The sequence below is a fragment of the Frieseomelitta varia genome, unplaced genomic scaffold, assembly GCF_011392965.1.
Source record: "Frieseomelitta varia isolate USP_RPSP 00005682 unplaced genomic scaffold, Fvar_1.2 scaffold_176, whole genome shotgun sequence".
Lineage (NCBI taxonomy): Eukaryota > Metazoa > Arthropoda > Insecta > Hymenoptera > Apidae > Frieseomelitta > Frieseomelitta varia.
Window position 1 is genome coordinate 223,583 of NW_025109483.1, and position 19,859 is coordinate 243,441.

At 40.1% G+C, this 19,859-nt stretch overlaps 3 protein-coding genes across 8 annotated transcripts; 2 read left to right on the forward strand and 1 right to left on the reverse strand.

Annotated features, from left to right (window-relative positions):
* Positions 1–119: 119 nt before the first annotated feature.
* LOC122538739 (ATP-binding cassette sub-family F member 3) lies at positions 120–3,571 on the reverse strand. 2 transcript variants are annotated; one of them, XM_043673060.1, is made up of 9 exons: positions 3,378–3,571; positions 3,174–3,274; positions 2,809–2,995; positions 2,356–2,690; positions 1,773–2,271; positions 1,468–1,691; positions 1,027–1,391; positions 726–946; positions 120–648 (listed from the first exon to the last, which is right to left on the reverse strand). In XM_043673060.1, exons 1-9 carry the CDS (start codon positions 3,384–3,386, stop codon positions 502–504), a joined length of 2,088 nt encoding a protein of 695 aa, XP_043528995.1. In that variant the 5' UTR covers positions 3,387–3,571; the 3' UTR covers positions 120–501. The 2 variants fall into 2 exon arrangements, with proteins under 2 accessions (XP_043528995.1, XP_043528994.1); XM_043673059.1 differs by having other exon boundaries at positions 3,169–3,274.
* A 452-nt stretch (positions 3,572–4,023) lies between these two features.
* LOC122538747 lies at positions 4,024–6,411 on the forward strand. Its single transcript, XM_043673081.1, has 2 exons — positions 4,024–4,259; positions 4,504–6,411. Exons 1-2 carry the CDS (start codon positions 4,155–4,157, stop codon positions 5,104–5,106), a joined length of 708 nt encoding a protein of 235 aa, XP_043529016.1. The 5' UTR covers positions 4,024–4,154; the 3' UTR covers positions 5,107–6,411.
* Positions 6,412–7,538: 1,127 nt separating this feature from the next.
* Positions 7,539–19,799, forward strand: LOC122538727 (chromodomain-helicase-DNA-binding protein Mi-2 homolog). 5 transcript variants are annotated; one of them, XM_043673034.1, is made up of 24 exons: positions 7,539–7,838; positions 10,221–10,312; positions 10,379–10,501; positions 10,587–10,880; positions 11,011–11,559; positions 11,815–11,977; positions 12,085–12,270; positions 12,327–12,516; positions 12,610–12,992; positions 13,067–13,236; positions 13,307–13,532; positions 13,613–14,076; positions 14,135–14,588; positions 14,661–14,978; positions 15,055–15,363; positions 15,439–15,707; positions 15,790–15,881; positions 15,966–16,152; positions 16,214–16,486; positions 16,556–16,837; positions 16,923–17,170; positions 18,938–19,223; positions 19,320–19,629; positions 19,728–19,799. In XM_043673034.1, exons 1-24 carry the CDS (start codon positions 7,802–7,804, stop codon positions 19,730–19,732), a joined length of 5,910 nt encoding a protein of 1,969 aa, XP_043528969.1. In that variant the 5' UTR covers positions 7,539–7,801; the 3' UTR covers positions 19,733–19,799. The 5 variants fall into 5 exon arrangements, with proteins under 5 accessions (XP_043528969.1, XP_043528971.1, XP_043528970.1 ...); XM_043673036.1 differs by having other exon boundaries at positions 11,815–11,968; XM_043673035.1 differs by having other exon boundaries at positions 7,540–7,838; positions 12,610–12,983.
* The last annotated feature ends 60 nt before the right edge of the window (positions 19,800–19,859 follow it).

Consider the following 19,859-nt stretch of genomic DNA (forward strand, 5'->3'; position numbering starts at 1 on the left):
TGTTAATGAAACGAAACAGTATAAATTTCAAGAAAAGAACTGCATTTCTATCATATATAAATAATACAATGTTCGTCAATATAATGTTCTGAATGGTTTTATAAGGACAAAATCTTATATGCTTTTATTTATAACAACGACTTTTTATTATTAACTAATGTACAATATTAAATATCAGAATTTCTTTAGATATAGCTTATTGTAGCTGGCAGTTAAACGATGTGAAACTTTCCTAATTCTACATTGTTATAAGTCGAAGACTCAGTCTATTTTGCAAATTTCATGTATATATAATATAAACAATGATTCTGTAATAATCACGATTTCATTTAAAACAGACAATATAATATCCACGTATCATCGATAAATAAATTAAAAAATGTCCATTGTCCCGGTATAAGAAAAAACGTTCGTTTTGTTTGAATTAATCGAAATTTTCACATCGGTAACTTAACTAGGGACAATGCAGAAAATGATAATACAATTAAATTAAAGCGATTTTTATACTTCGAGTTCCTTTTCAATAATCCTACGATATTCGTCAAAACCTCCTTCAATGCAACGAACAGATCCTTCTGCGCATACCCAAAGTTCAGTGCACACCATGCGAATTAATCTTTCGTCGTGTGAAACTAATATAACGCCTGCCTGAAAGATTATACAAAGTAGAATTTCCACAATGTAAATTAAAATAAAACGCGAATAAACTAAGAACGATTTTTTACTTGACAGGTATTTAATGCTTTGCCTAAAGCTTCAATGGATTCGATGTCTAGATGATTCGTAGGTTCGTCGAGTACCAAAAAGTTTGGCATTGCTGCGCACATTAACGCAAATGCTACTCTAGATTTTTGTCCCCCAGACAAAGAGTTGATAGTCTGCAGGGCTAAGTTACCGCTTATTCCAAAACTTCCAAGCATTCTTCTATACTCCTCGACTGGTTTACCTGATACAATCAAACACAAAAATTACAAAATCAATTCAATATCAATGACATTTATATATAGGTTATAGACTATTTCATACCTGGAAAATGATTTTGCAATAATTCAACCGGACATACACGCATATCAAGTTGGTCCACGTGATGCTGACTAAAATATCCAAATTTCAAATTTCTATGGACATGGACCGTGCCTCGTGTTGGACTTAGTGCACCTGTTATAATTTTCAAAAGCGTAGTTTTGCCGGCACCATTTTCTCCCACAATACATATACGAGATTGTAAGCTAGCAGTCAGGTTCACAGAACTAAATATACACGAATTATCAGACCCTCCAGTATAACTAAAGGAAACTTCATTAAGTTGCAATATTGGAGGACTTAACGGTTCAACATCTGGAAAACGAAGAGTCACTTCCCCCTCCTTCTCCATTGGTTTAAGCTCTGGTCTGTTAAAAATAATAAAATCTGTAATAAGTAATAGACCTCGTGAAATTTTGTTCATACTGGACTTGTTGAACTTACAATTTCTCTAGCATCTTAATTTTACTCTGTACACTAGAAGCACGATTGGCATTATACCGGAATCGATCGATGAATTCTTGTACGTGTGCTCTTTTAGCTTGCTGAGCTTCGTATTCTCTTTGTTGATTTCTTTCACGTTCTCCCTTAGTTTTTGCAAACTGTTCGTAATTGCCACGATAAGCTTCAATTTTTTGTCCACGCAAATATAATATGTCGGTAGGAACCTATCATTAAGTATATCATAAGATTAAATTTACCGATCTACACTGTACGAATAATAATACAAAGTGCAATAGAGTTTTTACCGTGTCTAAGAAATTCCTATCGTGAGAAACCACGAGTAATGTAGTTGGCCAAGACTGTAAATATTTCTCCAACCAAAGTATGGCTTTGATATCAAGCATGTTCGTAGGTTCATCAAGCAATAAAAGGTCAGGTCTAGAGAATAGCGCTCTAGCAAGTGCCAATCTCATTCTCCAACCACCAGAGAATGCTTTCGTTGGCCATGATTGTCTTTCGACGGAAAATCCGAGTCCTGATAAAATTGCACTGGCTCTGGCAGGTGCTTTATCTACTTCAGCTAACTGCATTGCCTCATATACTCTAGCTAATTCTTCGCCTAATGCATCTCCTGTTTTACCACCGTCCTTCTCGATCGCCGCTTGCAATTCTGCTTCCTTACTAAGCAATATACTCCTCTCTTGATCACACTCCAATACAGATTCTAGGGCAGAGGTATCATCTCCAGCAACTTCTTGTTCTACATGTAAAACTCTTATGTGGGATGGTATTCTTAATTGTTTGCTGAAACGAATAAAATGACGTTTAATGAATTAAACAAAACAAGTAGAATAAAGAATTGTTATGGGTTAGTACGTATTTTAGTACCTAGATATCATTCTTAACAACGTAGTTTTACCAAGTCCGTTTCTACCAATAAGGCCATAACGTCTACCGAATGCAAGCGTCAAATCAGCTCCTTGCAATAGTATTCTATCTCCATATGCTATATCAAAGTTTTCTATCCTAATGTCCTGAGCTTTATTTACACTGCCTTTCGTTTCCATTCTACTGTCCTTTTTACTCGTCATTTGACTTGCACTGGCAGATTCTATACCTTGGGTGATGGCGTTAATTCGTCCACTTAATTCATTGTTACTTCTCTTTTCTTGCTTCTGTTGCAATTTTGCCTCTGCCTTCTCCAACTTCTTGGCATCTACTTTCTATGGAAGAATCATTTTTCAATCGGAATGATATCCAAATATTGATTTAAATTGGTAATAATATCTATTCAAATATAAGAATTAATTCTCATCATTAAGTCCAAGAATTAATTCTTACCATAGCATCGTCCCTCGTGGTAACCCATATGCTCTTTATTTGCTCGACTTGAGCCTCCAAAGTAGCAGCCATAGTACCCAAGTGTACAGGGGCATTCAGTACCTTGTTTACACCGTTTTTTCTCCTTTCAACATTTCCATCGTTTGAATTGCCCTTTAACATCTCCAGCAGTTTCACGCATATTTGCCTGTGCAGAAAAATTTAAAATTGGAAAGCTAAACAAACAGTTACGATAGAACGCGATAATATCAAAAAGAATCACAAATCGAAATTGATCCCGCAGGTTGAAAAGCCGGGCTGTTGATAGAAAGCTAATTGACAGTACTATGAAAAGTGACAAATGTGAACACGTTTACAGACCTAACCTCATTCTCTGGTTTCTCCGCGACCTCGTGTAGCACCTGTCCAATTGCTTCGTAGACCTCGTCACCGTCTTCGAAATCATCCTTCGAGCTGTCCAGGATACCTTTACAGACACGAATATTCACGTTATATCGAAACACGCGTGTCATTTGCAGATGAAATAACAAATGTTTCGGCAACTTTTAGGTTAGTTCTCGGAAACATACCTTCCACATACTGGTACAGGTCGTCGTCTATCGTGGGGAACTGGCTGCGAATATACTCTCCGCAAATTGCCATGTCAAACGACGCGCTACAACGAAAATGTCAAAACGGAATCACCTCGGGCTAATTGGTAAATGGCACGCTTGACAGAGCTAGACGTCAAAGTCCCTTCGAGCACTGCGAACACATGTTCTACGCCATTTTGAAAAAGTAGTGCCGCAGTCAAAACACCGTCCGCAGGCAGATCAACCTCAGTTTAAATTGCCACCGGGCGTGCCTCGCTTCACGACTTCGCTCGTGACATTCTCGGAAACTGTCTCGCTCTTGCCAATCTTTCACCCCGGGTAAACGACGTTTGAATGTTCACCTCCGCGAATTTCACACCGACTCCAATGACAAAGTAGCCATTTTGAAGCTGTCAAAACGATCCTCGCTCCGTTTGATTATGTGTGGCACTCGTTCCTCCACGGGTTCCCGACTAATTTGCTCGCAATCGTTTCTTGGTGTTTACGCAACGAGGATACCTGCGTCGCGAGGATCAGCGTGCGATCAGTGACCGCGCCGGGACGATTTCGAATTGATCGAACACGCGCGAGTGGAGATTGATCGCCGTGCCAAGGGAACGATGTCAAGGGACATCGATGGAAGTGGTGCGGATGTTTGCAACGTCGGCCAGGCCGCTCGCTGTCTGACGATCGTTTACTAGTACCGTTGTTGGAGTTATCCAGCTGAGGCTCGGAGTCGAGAAGACGGACACAGTTCTGCGTAAAATAGAGAAAATGGCGACCGACATCGAAGAGTCGGATACCGACGATCACGAAAGGCCAGCACCTCCGAAACGGCAGTGCACGCGGCTGAAAATCAGCGAAACGATTTGGGACACGGTAACTATTGAGTATATTCGTAATAATTCATTTTAATTCTGAGTATATATATGTGTGTGTATATATATATATATATATATATATATATGTATGTATGTATGTATGTATGTATGTATGTATGTATGTATGTATGTATGTATGTATGAATGTATGTTAATTGTACGTTTTATCCATCTGAAGGGAAATTAGCAAAACGTAGTCCTTTGGTTTTTCAAAATGTACTGTTTATGCGTTCATTTCGTAGGAGAAGAATTCAGTTGGGAAGGAGGAGACAGTACAAGAAACAGAGAACGTAGAGTTTGACGACGCGGAGAGACAAGCTAGAGAAAAATTGAAGAGGTGGCAGGCTTGTCAGGTGGCCAAGGGATACGTGGACAATACCATCAACAAAGTGTTGGAAAACTACATCATGGTAACATCGTCCAGCTATTCCTTGGAAGAGTCCAGATTTCAGTTGTTCAGGGGCAATGACATGGAGGACACAGCAGTTTTAATGGCGATTCGCAATCACGGCTTAGTACAGTCCGCTGGGCTTGTTTCTCAATCGAATGCTTTTTACAGTGACAAAGCTCCGGGCTATTGGACCAATAGTGAGTACACTGACGTGCAGTGTTCCTATCCCTCTAATCGCACGCAGAACAGCGAAAGTTTTGAGAATTCCATAGCCACAACGTCTGCGAGTTCATTGAGATTGAATGACTCCAAAGGCGAAGAGGATTACAACAGGTTCGACTGGGATTTGGATAAGATAGATGAGAGCGATCAGCAGGAGAACTTTCTTGAAAGAGCTGTGGCAGAGGCTATAAAGAAGAAAGGGCTCAGTGCTCTGAGCGTCGACTACGGTTGAGCGAGTTAAATGTTCCATCTTAATATATGATTATACGATAGCGTCGCATATAACTTTTTATCTTTGCAAATCTATCTCGATTTGTGTCAACAACTGCGTAGACAACACTCGTCAGAATGCAAAGTAATTTGTATTTTATCGAGAAGGAACTGTTTTGGTGACTGTCTATTTCCTTGTTCACAGACAGATATGTGTCTAGTTACGCATAGAGATGTACCATATATATTCTAGATTGAAATATTTTCAACGAGAGAGAATTAGATTTCATTAACATATAAATGAAGATAGACGAAATTTCGTTCGAGTCGCATAAACTTGAAAATTTGATCGTTATTCAATTCACTGAAAGAGAGACAGCAGTCGTAGCAAATTTCAAATGCTTGAATTTAAATATTCCAAATGTGTACTATAACTCTGTGAGTTTTAATGGTTGTTGATTATTGTTGAAATTCAATGGTACTAATTCATTCCATATAGTATTGCATTGCTTCTATCCATTCCTAAGAACGAATTATTATATATCTTTTTGTAAATTGCAATTTCTTAAGTGATATATATAAAACACGTTTGTTCTTTGAAAATTAGTATTATAGATAATGTAGTAACTCTTAGAAAGAAGAAATTATGAGACTATTGTATGTAAGAGTAAACGCTTTTTCTGACATCTTTGTTTTGTATACAAAGGCCTTTATGATGTGTATGTATTTCATCATCTGTAAATAGATTGTTACGTACGAAAAAACATATAAATAAAATTTTCATTCATATTATTCGACGACACGTATATCTGCTCAGTAGAACATTTCTCTTCTGGTATATATGATTGGTATTTCTAGCACTTATGAATAAAAAGATGTAAACATATACAGCAATGTGTTATTATACACGGAATTCCTGCAATTTGCAATTTGGAAATGATAAACCGTTAATACCGTTAAAAAAAAGTTTTGACAATATTTCATTCAGTAATTCCTGCAGCTAAAAAATTATAGTTGTAAGAGATTGATTTCGTACAAAGCAATTGAGAGATTTAGAGTATTTCAAATGAGTAGATGCAAAAGGTTTCTAGATTGCGCCATATTTGCATTCTTTCTCTCTGAAATTTTCCCTTTTAATTTTCAAACTTTTCTTCATTATCAACCACAATGTTATCAACAAAATTCATTACACATTTTAACTTTTATTGATGTAAATCAAACGTACGTGTGTATGTGTATTTTTCTCGTTGAAAGTAATCTTGTACATTTTATCTAATAAAATGTACTATGAAAATAGATTGAATAAATAAAATTGGTTTGAGCTATATACATTTTTCTTTTTTGGTCGTAGGTATGGAAAATTCGATGAAATTGGATGAAAAATCGTTGGGATACATATCTTGGTTCGTAACATACATGCATCGCATGGATACAATTTATTTCTGTATGTATTACGATAGCGAACGATAATAACCAATTTCCTAATTCAAGTTTTCTCGCAGCGTGCTGATCGCTATTATCACTTTGCGTACTGATATTAACGAATAATTTGATCGTAGAAATTCAATGGCGAATCATACATATACATATATATATATATATTTTTTTTTAAATCAAAACCAAGTGAGAAAAAAGAGAAAGAAAAGAAAAAAAATAGCATCGACTGCCATTATTCGGTTATCTTGTTTCCATCAAAAAGGTCGATACACGAGTATGTATATACATGTACATGTATTTGTATATATCATATATATTTGTATAATAGTACGCGTTTGTAACTGTCCGGCCATTAATCATACTACGAAATCCGTACACGCATACTATCGCAATTCGCGATACCGTACAATATACGCTGAACTAAAAATTATAGAATTTCAAAGAACTAATCATCGTCAAAAGATATTTTTCCTAAATGAGCATATATATATATATACATATATATACATATGCGTATACTTTTTAAACAAAATGAGAATAGACGCGTGCATGCATTTTATCCGAATCGATAAAATTTAAAAAAAAAAAGGAAAGAAGCGATTGAAAATGTAACGAATGGGGAAAAAAAGAAAGAGAAAAAAATGAGCAGGGGGGCCGGTGGTAGTGAGCGACCCCGGCCACACATGTACACACCTTGTATGTGCGAATGCATTGCTATTGAAAAATCTTTTTCTAAAAGCTAAAAAAGTATATTCCGCGGAATCGACGGAGATAGGGGAAGGATTGGTGGTTGAACAACGGTGAGGAGGAGAGAGACGGAGGAGAGGGGTAAAAAGAAATAAATGCAACACCGTGGACTCGCGGGGCAGGCGATTCGATGTATTCGTACATTCAGCTACGGTACAGCGCGTGTAACAGAGCGTCGAGGGGCAAAGAGAGGAAGCCACAGGCAACTCTTCGTGAGGGGAGTGCAAACGGATGGCGGAGAGAGTTCGGTGGGGGAGGAACGAGGAGAACTGACGAATCGCGTGAAAGAAGAAGCGTAGAGCAGTAGGTGCACATCGGTGCACGTACGAGACGAGGTGACGGCACGCTTGTAAACCGACAACGCGCCGCAATCATCAAGCCCCCGAGCCTTTTTCATGTCGTATTTTCGTACCGTTTGCCAACGGTGAGCGTCTCTATCGGTCGGCGAGCGAGCTCTCGGATCGATCTCGCGATCGTGTGCGTGTGCGTTTCTCTCGGGCGTCTGGTAGTTCGTCAGGAGGATACCGGAGGATATGGCATCCGACGAGGAGGTGGACGAGAGCTACGCGGGTAAGTGCGAGAAAGGGACACTCGACTCGGTCGCGTACGCTGTCCGGCGAGTCGTACTACGTCCCCGAGTACGCAGGACGCGCGCTTTTCGCGCAGCACGATGGCTGCCATGTTAATTGGCGGAAGGATGATCCTTTTACGGAATTTTCTGCACGCAACCTTCTGATCCCGAATCTCGTGTTCTATTTCCTGCAATTTCCCGGATCGGTCCAGATTCAAGCGTCGAACTAGAAGGAAACGACCAGCTCTGACTGAAATCTTCCGATTCGACAGCGAGTCTCCCGCTTCGCCGCGCGAACCAGAAGCTAACCTTAATTAACCAACCGAAGATCATCGACGATAATTGTCGATCATTCTCCGCGAGTACTCAACGATACTCCGATACGACGATTTAATACATAGTTTGTGTTTATTTTGTGGACATTTATACAGTAAGTTCAGTCGAATGCAACTGATACGGGGATATAGGTTATTGTTTACATCCGATACTGTCGAAGAGAGGACATATAGTTTTAACCGACTTCTGTTCGTTTCAGATGGTCGACGACTACGGTGGACGATTCCGCGATCGTGAACCGTAGTCTGAGCGAGATTTCGTCGGCGTAATTCAATTTGAGCGTTTTGCAACGAGATTTCGAATCGCGCGTGACTACGACTCTACGCGTTAATTCCGCACGTTCGAACGATTTTCGACCGTCAGCCCCAAGTTTCGTTCGCACAATATCCTCGAAACATTTCGTCGCGATCCTTATATAATTAACGCCTGGTAATCGCTCATCAGTTAAGTTTCTCTAGGTCTAAGTTGTATAATTAAGCTCGTTACGTGCGCGCGAACGAAACGTGCTTCGTTCGTCATTCTGCAACGCAAAAAACAAAAAGAAAAAAAGGAGCTGAAAGGCTCAAGCTATTTTCTAATGAGACTTTGCAGCGCGATCGGTTGATTCGGTTGAAACGGCGGAATGACAAGGTCGTTGGTCGTGCGTATCTTTTTCAACAATATCGGAAATGCTTGAGATTTCTCAAAAGATTCAATTTCCTGCAGACAAGTCGGAAACGGAGATTTCTTAACTTCCAATTTCTAGCAGAGTCTTCGAATGATTTCGCGATACCAGGCTTCGGTCTTTCCGACCATCTGGCACAAGCGTGTGCGTTGCGTGCACACACACCGTTCGCCGTAGATACATATATAAGCAACCGGTGCGAGCTTCTCGCTGAGAACTTCTCGTTCATTCTCGAAATGTATAAAGGATTTCGGCTGTGCATTGCCGTTGAAAGTTCCTTCACAGATCCCTCTGAACGATCGGCGAGCGGGCAGGACAAAAATTCGCGGCGATATTACAAATACGAGGCGTAGATATCCAACGCGGTGAGCCCTTTCGAAGAAAATGGCGGATCTCATGCACACTCTCATACACAAAGCATTCGTCGAGCGCAGATTAGTCGAATGTAATTTCTACGTTTCGACGCCCCCTCCCCCCGGTCCTCGCTCGTTCAATTTTTGAAACGGGAGTCGATCGCGTGCGCGCAAACTCGTCTTTCCACGCAGAAGCCGCCCGTTTGCGTTAATTTCGTCGTACCGGAGGAATGAAGAGGAAAAAAGGAAAAAAAGAAAGATCGGTTTGTTGTAAAACGTTGCTATCGATTTGGCAATTATCAGTCCGTCTGTCGTTTCGCTGTTTCGAGGTTCGAACGACTTCTCCGATTGCAATTTGCGATCTCCTACGGGTCTCTTCTTCGCCACTTTTTTTAGAGCGTCTCGCGCGCTAAAATTTTATTGGAAAAAAACATATATTTTCCGAGGAGAATCCGAAGTCGTGAGGATCGTTCTCTCTCGGTTTCCGGGGAAACTGAATGGCAAAGTGTCTGTCGGTGCCGTGTCGTCGCGGCGCTGCGATGGAAAATAATTCCTCCGACGGTTCGGCCCGAAACATTTATATGTATTTGCGAGATATTGTAAGATTGCTTTTTGAACATGTGCAGGTAGGATTGCGTAAGAGTCAGTTTTCAAAGGATTGGTAGAGTAAGAAGAAGAAGGATGCACGCACATTCTGCCGACAGACTGTGAAATATTCATTTACATGAGATATTAATTTGGTCGGAGGGGTGGGGGGAATATATGTGTATATTGATTATTCTTTTGAACGTACATTGTAATGAATACAGATATTGATTTTATGTAAGTCACAGATACAGCCAGTGAAAATGTAGCTTAACACATGCCCAGTCATACATGAATGGAAAATGTTAGAAACGTCAGAATTATATATTTATTTCATGCTGCGAACGATTTTACATATTTGTCGATATTCCAACGGGCGCTGATTCGTTCGCTTTATTGCTTCGCAATTTCTTTAATATTTCTTTAATATAATGAACTTTTAGGGGAAGATGACATAGATGAAACTGGAGGTCAAGTTTCGAATGTTAACCAACAAGTGGATGGTTCATCCGATGCAGAAGAATCTCAAAGACTAGTCAGTATCTTAAATACAAATTTATCTCTTGAACATCGTTTGAAATGTACTTTTTTTTTTGTGTAGGAAGAAGATGATGATTACGAACCAGAGGAGAGAAAGAAGAAAAAAGGAAAGAAACGGAAAGCTCGTAGTGAGGATAAGAAGGGGAAGAAAAAAAAGAAAAAGAAAAAATCTGATTCTGGAGATGTAATTACTTTTATCTTAATTCCTAAACTAATATATTTAATAAAGTATAACTGGTGAATTAAATATTTGTATTTTGTTTATGCAGGAAAGTGATTTTGGAGCAGCTGGAGAAACTGGTGATGTAGCTGGAGATGATAGCGACTATGCTGGAAATAGAAAAAGTAGGAAATCCTCTTCCAGAAAGTCATCTAGTCACAATCCACCAGCCCCTTCTAGCCAGGAACCCACGACAGGAATGCCCACAATCGAGGAAGTCTGTAACACTTTTGGATTGACCGATGTACAAATTGAATATACCGATGCAGACTTTCAGAATTTAACTACTTACAAATTGTTCCAACAACACGTCAGGCCACTTCTCGCAAAGGAGAATCCAAAAGTAAATTTTTATTCCATTTAATGTAATTGATTTGATTCAGTTAACATTCTTTAATATATAAGTAATGATTTTGTAATTTCTCTAACATTTTATTCACCACCAATAAATTTCTCATTATATTTATTTTTAGGTTCCAATGTCGAAGCTTATGATGCTAGTGGCTGCCAAATGGCGTGATTTTTCCGAGCTAAATCCTCACACGCAGCCGGACGCGGACGTATCTTCTGCGAATGTGGATGAGGACAGCAGAAACGCGAGGGCAAATCGCAGTGGCGCAGTTCAGGAAGGTGAAGATGAGGAAGATGACGACGAGGACAGCGATAGAAAGCGGAAATCACGAGGATCCAGGGCAAAGAAGGGGAAGAAAGCTTCCAAAGTACCGACGCTCAAGATCAAGCTTGGTAAACGCAAACGGGGAAGTTCAGACGAGGAAGCAGAAGGTAGTGGCGTTGGTACCGATAGAGATTCGGACATGGAATTCGAACAGATGCTGGCAGACGCGGAGGAACCTACTGGCGTAGACGGGACGAACAAAGGAAACGCGGAGGAAAGCGGTGTTGAACCACCGGCAGAACCGCCCGTTCGCAGGAAGGCAAAGACCAAAATCGGAAATAAGACCAAGAAAAAGAAAAAGACAAAGACCACATCGAAGTTCCCAGATGGGGAGGAAGGTCTTCAGGTATAGTTACATTATCTTTGATTAATATTAACACGTTGAATGTCACTTTAATTTTGCACGTTTGGTCCAGAACGCCACGATGAATTTCTTATTATACGATAGATATTATGTTGAAATATTATCTGCAACGGATAAATTAAAGCATATAAACATATTTAATGGATTTATTTGTTACCGGTGTCCCCCATTCAATGTGTTAAATCCGTTTTTTATGCCAGTTTCTTTGTATATTTGTATTTTTTTTTTTTTATGTAGACTGATCATCAAGATTATTGCGAAGTGTGCCAACAAGGTGGAGAAATTATCTTGTGTGATACATGCCCTAGAGCTTATCACTTGGTATGTTTAGAACCCGAACTGGAAGAGACTCCGGAAGGAAAATGGAGTTGTCCTCATTGCGAAGGAGAAGGTATTGCAGGTAGCTCCCTTATAACCCTGAACCTTCCATCCTTCCCAACACACACTGATGTGTACGCTTGTTTAAAAACAAATTGTGCTCTACAGGATGATTAATTTCGCTTTCAGGTGCCGCTGAGGACGATGATGAGCACATGGAGTTTTGCAGAATATGCAAGGACGGTGGTGAATTGCTGTGCTGTGATAGCTGTACTAGCGCATACCACACGCACTGTTTAAATCCACCGCTTTCGGAGATTCCTGACGGTGACTGGAAGTGTCCCAGATGTTCTTGTCCACCGATACGTGGAAAAGGTAAAATTGTATCACGTGTATATATATGACGAAGTATTTGATCTTTTGCGTGATAGTTGCCAAGATTTTAACATGGAGGTGGAAGGAATGCCCAGAAACACCTTCGGAAGAGCCGTCAACGAGTAAGGCTGCTCCAAAGCAACGCAGAATGCGTGAATTCTTTGTGAAATGGGCAGACATGTCTTATTGGCATTGTGACTGGATTACAGAACTACAGCTTGATGTTTTTCACCCTCTTATGTTCAGGTATAACATTAATCATACCTGAATGAAACAGCAATATCTGTATGTCTTTTTCCTTTTATGTATCTTCTAAATTTTATCGTATTTATTTTTCAGAAATTATTCACGAAAGTATGATATGGATGAACCACCGAAGTTGGAGGAGCCGTTGGACGAAAGTGATTCACGTGTGAAACGTTTGAAAGAACAGGACGGTGCAACAAATCGGGATGAATATAACTTGGAAGAACGATTCTATCGTTACGGAGTTCGGCCAGAATGGCTTGTGGTGCATCGTGTAATTAACCACAGGCTTTCTAGAGATGGCAGAGCAACGTATCTTGTTAAATGGAGAGAATTGGGATACGACCAGGCAACTTGGGAGGACGAACATGAGGATATTCCCGGATTAAAACAAGCTATCGAATATTATCTGGATCTCAGAGCTGCAAACTGTTGCGATGGTAGTTCCTCCCGCAAGGGCAAGAAGGGTGAGAAGAGTCGGTTAATTTATTTTTTTCTTTTTTGCAATCGCTGTTACAAGCTGCGACGTAAACATGTACGTTATGCTCAGGTAAAGGCAAGAAATCGAAGACCCGCGAACTCATCGACGACGAAGAAAGAACACCAAAGAGGTATACACCTCCGCCTGACAAGCCTACAACGGATCTGAAGAAAAAGTACGAACGCCAGCCAGAGTATTTGGATCAGACTGGGATGCAATTACATCCTTATCAGTTAGAAGTACGTGTCTCGGTTTCGTCGCGATATTTTGTTTACGATGAACTTTATTATAACTCCACAATTTTATTAGGGCTTGAATTGGTTAAGATATTCGTGGGGCCAAGGCATAGACACTATTTTAGCAGATGAGATGGGTTTGGGAAAAACCATTCAAACTATCACTTTCCTCTATTCGTTGTACAAAGAAGGTCACTGCAAGGGACCGTTTCTCGTTTCTGTTCCTCTATCAACTATCATTAACTGGGAACGTGAGTTTGAAACCTGGGCACCTGATTTTTACTGCGTTACTTATGTTGGTAAGTACGTACGAAATAATCAATCGAAATCAGTATTTATTAGCTTTTCATTGTTAATTAATGTTTTATATTGTTTCCAGGTGACAAGGATAGTCGTATTGTAATTCGTGAGAACGAATTGTCTTTTGAAGAAGGTGCTGTACGTGGTGGCCGAGCATCGAAGATCCGATCAAATCAAATTAAATTCAATGTGCTCCTCACGAGTTACGAACTGATTTCAATTGATTCTGCGTGCTTAGGATCGATAGATTGGGCCGTATTAGTAGTAGACGAAGCGCATAGGCTGAAGTCGAACCAATCGAAATTTTTTAGACTACTAGCGTCTTATAATATTGCTTACAAATTATTGTTAACTGGAACTCCTCTGCAAAATAACTTGGAGGAACTGTTTCATCTTTTGAATTTCCTGTGCCGCGATAAATTCAACGATCTGGCGGCGTTCCAAAATGAATTTGCCGATATTTCGAAAGAAGAACAGGTGAAGAAATTGCACGAATTACTCGGACCACACATGTTGAGAAGATTAAAGGCCGACGTACTAAAGGTATTTATTACATATTTTTTTTTTAGAAATTATTGTTACGTATTATTTTTGTTTACAGAACATGCCGAGCAAATCAGAATTCATCGTTCGCGTCGAATTATCGCCCATGCAAAAGAAATATTACAAATACATATTAACGAGAAATTTCGAGGCGTTGAACCCGAAGGGTGGTGGTCAACAAGTCTCGCTGTTGAATATCATGATGGACCTTAAAAAATGCTGCAATCATCCATACTTGTTCCCAGCCGCGTCCCAAGAGGCACCAACCGCACCAAATGGAAGCTACGAAACATCCGCGTTGATCAAAGCAGCAGGAAAATTGGTCTTACTGAGCAAGATGTTAAAGAAACTAAGGGATGACGGACACAGGGTCTTAATTTTCTCTCAAATGACAAAAATGTTGGATATCCTTGAAGATTACTTGGAAGGAGAGGGTTACAAATATGAGAGAATAGACGGTAATATCACTGGTGCTCAAAGACAGGAAGCTATCGACAGATTTAACGCGCCTGGTGAGTACAGTCCCTCTAGTTCTTCTAATTAAATATTAGACAGAAACTAACAAATTATTTCTTTATTATCAGGAGCGCAACAATTTGTTTTTCTACTTTCTACTCGAGCCGGCGGTTTGGGTATAAACCTGGCCACCGCTGACACTGTGATCATCTACGATTCCGATTGGAATCCTCATAACGACATTCAGGCATTCAGCAGAGCGCACAGAATTGGCCAAGCTAATAAAGTCATGATCTACAGATTCGTGACCCGCAATTCCGTCGAGGAACGAGTCACGCAAGTGGCAAAACGTAAGATGATGCTGACACATTTGGTCGTGAGACCCGGCATGGGTGGTAAAGGCGCCAACTTCAGCAAACAAGAACTCGACGACATCTTGCGATTCGGTAACGATATTGGATTGACGATCAATAGAGTTTAAGATTAGAGAGAGAGCGTGTCTGTAATGTTAATTTGTATTAGGTACCGAGGAGTTGTTCAAAGAGGAAGAAGGCAAAGAGGATGAAGCTATCCACTATGATGATAAAGCTGTGGCTGAACTGCTAGACAGAAGCAAGGAAGGCATTGAGCAGAAAGAAAATTGGGCCAACGAGTATTTGAGTTCGTTCAAAGTGGCGTCGTACGTAACAAAGGAAGGCGAAACAGAAGAGGAAGCCGATACGGAGATTATCAAACAGGAAGCTGAAAATACAGATCCGGCTTACTGGATCAAACTACTGAGACATCACTACGAACAGCAACAGGAAGACATTGCCAGAACGCTTGGAAAAGGTGCGTGTTTCTTGGGAAAGATACTTGATTTTCTTTTCCGTATACGTATCTTTAAAAAGCAATAATCGTCTTTAGGTAAGCGAATACGTAAGCAAGTGAACTATAACGATGGAGGAGTGACTGGAGACCAGAATACGAGGGACGATCAACCATGGCAGGAGAATCTTTCTGATTATAACAGCGACTTCAGTGCTCCTAGCGACGATGACAAAGAAGATGACGACTTCGATGAAAAGGGTGACGGTGATTTATTGTCTCGCAGGAGCAGACGAAGATTAGAGAGGAGAGACGAAAAGGATCGACCTCTTCCTCCACTGCTAGCCAGAGTTAATGGAAATATTGAAGTACGCTTGTATAATTTTCTTTTTATACTTAAAAATTTACGAAAAACATATACTTTAATATAATCTTTTTTTTTCAATTCAGGTATTAGGTTTCAACGCCAGACAAAGGAAAGCATTCCTGAATGCAATCATGCGTTATGGTATGCCACCACAGGACGCGTTTAACTCTCAATGGTTAGTTATCTGCTGAAAAATCCACGGTATTTAATGTATTTAATTCTAAATTTAATGTAATAGTAAAACGTATTATCGCGTTAGGCTGGTACGAGACCTGAGAGGCAAGTCGGAAAAAAATTTCAAGGCCTATGTTTCCCTGTTTATGCGACACTTGTGCGAACCAGGCGCGGATAATGCTGAAACATTCGCTGACGGTGTTCCGAGAGAAGGTCTTAGCAGACAGCATGTTTTAACAAGAATTGGTGTAATGTCTTTGATAAGGAAAAAGGTAAAGTCTTTTGTTTTCGTTTTCTTTTTCTTTTTTTTAATAATTTCTTTTTGTTTGATAGGTGCAAGAATTCGAACACATAAACGGATACTACTCGATGCCTGAGATGATTCGAAAACCAGTGGAACCAGTGAAAGTGGATGGTGGTGGAGACGGAGCAACTGGAACCAGCAGTACCAGTGCAACGCCAGCTACTTCCAACGCACCTAGCCCGAGTCCTGCTGCGACTCCGATCCCAACTGCAGCCACCGGGAACACAAATACTGACTCCAACAAATCGAATTCAGACGTGACGGAAGTGAAAGAATGCAAGGAGGAACCAAAAGATAAAGAAGTTCGTGCATTTGATCACGAAAACTTAAGCAAATCTTGAATCACTTGTAAAAGAAAGATTATTTTGCAGAGCGTCGATACGAAGGACGTGAAGGAAGAACCAAAGGACTCAAAGGAGGAGGAAGAAAGTAATGCGGAAAGAGATAAAGAAAACGAGGACGTGAAGAAGGAAGAGAAGGATACAGAGACAGAGACATTGGACAAAGAGAAGGATAAAGCTGATGTTAAAGATGAAAAATCAGTAACAAAACACGACGAGAAGCTAGATAATTCCGAAAACAAAGCGAAGCAAGATTCCGAGGAAGATGTTGTTATCGTTAAAGACGACGAGGAAGAAACTGAAAAACGAGAGGTACTTGCTAATTCGGCTGCCCTTACAATAATAATTGAATAATTTATTCGACACAATTGACAAGATTTTTGACTTCATATTACAGGAGAAAGACAGCAAAGATAAGGACATAAAAGATTGCGACTCTGAGACCATAAAGCCTAAGCGTAAGTTCATGTTCAACATAGCCGATGGTGGTTTCACTGAATTGCACACATTGTGGTTAAATGAAGAAAAAGCCGCAGTACCTGGTCGTGAATATGAGATCTGGCATCGGAGACACGACTATTGGCTACTGGCTGGTATTGTTACGCATGGTTATGGACGTTGGCAGGATATTCAGAATGACATCAGGTAACAGAAACTGATAATGCACAGTGGTCCAAAGGCCGCATTTTTGTGTCCAGAATTATTTCATAGATTGAGGGTAATAGGTTGTTGAATTCAGTCTCGGTTTAGCCGTCGTACTGTACGGACGTCCGATACAGTCTCGCTTTCACAGAGTTCACATCCATATTATTATAGTATTAGTGAAAACAAACGCCAATCTGGTATCTCAACATAAAAGAATACCACAGAAATGAATACACCGACTAACCAACACCAACCTGCGGGGAACCTCTGAGTACAGGGGTTCCCAATTTTCTAACCAAACGGAAACAAACAATTCCTTTAAATCTTACTCCCATGTAGTAAAACTCGATGCATTACCTACAAAAGACCAAGCTATCATCACGCAATAGACGACACAAGCCTCCAAGACTATGCTCTTGCAATAGGAAAACTAATCAGCCCCAAATCAATAAGGTACATCTCCAAACAATCGAATTTACGCATATCTTGATAAAAAAGAAACTGTGCTACACCTAACAAATCTGCATAAAACAATAACGGTCAACAACAATATGCTAAACTTAAGACCAATATTAACTCCGGTCCAAAGAGTAATTCTATCAAACGTCGCCCCAGTCATACCCAACTCAAAATTTTCAAAAGAAACGTCAAGTTATGCTCCAGAATAACAACCCTGAAAGCAGGAATGACCGACCCGGAATACACCCACATCCTCAGTTTCATAAAACAGGTATACATTGACCCCGATGACATTGGAAAAATCCCATCCACTTTCATACTAACTTTTGAAGATACATCTTACCGTATTTTCACCTCCATCGATAGCCTTCTCTGCTTCCGGTGTAAACAAGAAGGTCACTTAACGAAAGATTGCTCGCTAACCCAAAATTCAAACATAACCGATACGACAAATACAACGATTCCAAACCAACTCAATCCTCCAAACTGCCGGTAAAGAAGATTCCCATCACTACCGAGACAAACATCGACAATCCTAAACAAACAACGAATAAATTACCTACAGAGCAACCACCAATCCTTTTCAGTTTCAAAAGACCACTGTCACAATCATCAGCTGACGACAAACCGGACTATGTTAGCTTAAACGACATAGACTTCATGCCTCCACCAATTAATCCACATAAAAAAAAAAATTGCAATAACCAAACTAAAACCACTTCCTCTCCAATCTCCAGTTTTCGATTCCGCCAAACTAGAGGAAATGTTAGCCCCAGCAAAAGAAATAATAAATAAAAAAAATCCTTCACATTTCCAGTTAAATTATTCCCAGATCAAGAGCTTCCTCCAAGACACCTTCGGATCAGCACACCCATTGGAAATCGCAAAAAACTACACCGATAACATTCCGACCCTTGTTCAAACTCTTGAAGAAATCTATCCCCATCTAAACGAAAGAAGTATAAAAACAGAATACATCGACTCTGCAAAAAGCTCACCAAACTGACTGAGATACCTGAATCGTCATTTAGCTGCTCATCTGAATCCGACATCGAATTTTCATAAGAACCGTGATCCAAAATCCAAATCCAAAGCCCCTCCAAATATCATGAAACCAATAATACAGTGGAACATAAACGGTTACTATACCCACTATACGAACAACTCCAAATTCTCATCACGGACTTTATTTATTGTCTATTTAAACATTGCAGGAAAAATTCATTTTTGGCCATAAAAATACGGTTCTTAGACAGAGAAGTATACACTTATTAGAAATGTATGCCATTAATATATATTGTTTCACAGGTTCGCGATAATAAACGAACCATTTAAAATGGACGTTGGTAAGGGTAACTTTTTGGAAATAAAAAATAAATTCCTAGCTCGGCGTTTCAAACTGTTGGAACAGGCGTTAGTGATAGAAGAGCAATTGAGAAGAGCAGCGTACCTGAATTTAACGCAGGATCCGAACCATCCTGCGATGAGCCTGAATGCAAGATTTGCCGAAGTTGAGTGCCTTGCAGAGTCACATCAACACCTTAGTAAAGAAAGTCTTGCTGGGAACAAACCAGCGAACGCTGTATTGCATAAAGTAATATATATAATCCATAAATGAAAGCTAATCGTCTCTTTTTCGATATGTTTGTCTATCATCATTTTTCTTTCATATTTTATTGTTTCATTGCAGGTACTAAATCAATTGGAGGAACTGCTGTCCGACATGAAGTCTGACGTGAGCCGTTTGCCAGCCACGTTAGCTCGCATTCCGCCTGTAGCTCAAAGACTTCAAATGTCGGAGAGATCGATATTGAGCCGACTGGCGGCAACCGCGCCAGGCGGAAGCAGTTCCCAGTCTGGTCAAGCAGCTCTACTGGCGCAACAGTTTCCAGCGGGCTTCTCCGGTGGACAGTTGCCAGCGACGTTCGCCGGTGCGGCCAATTTCGGGAATTTTAGACCACAATACTCAGTACCGGGTCAACCACCACAGGGATTCACAGGTTCGCAGTGACATTTCTAAATGAAACTGATACTTTAATTGAGATTGCTAGCTTCCAGACATGATGTGATCATTGCAAAAATTGCATTTGTATTTCAGCTTGAACAGCAAACGGTTGACAAACAGTGGCTCAATCGAGAACTTATAACGGCGCGGATTAACGCTGTCTACGTAACGCTGAGAAAAATCATGTGCGTTGTATTATTATTACTTTCTTTTTTTTTTTTTTTT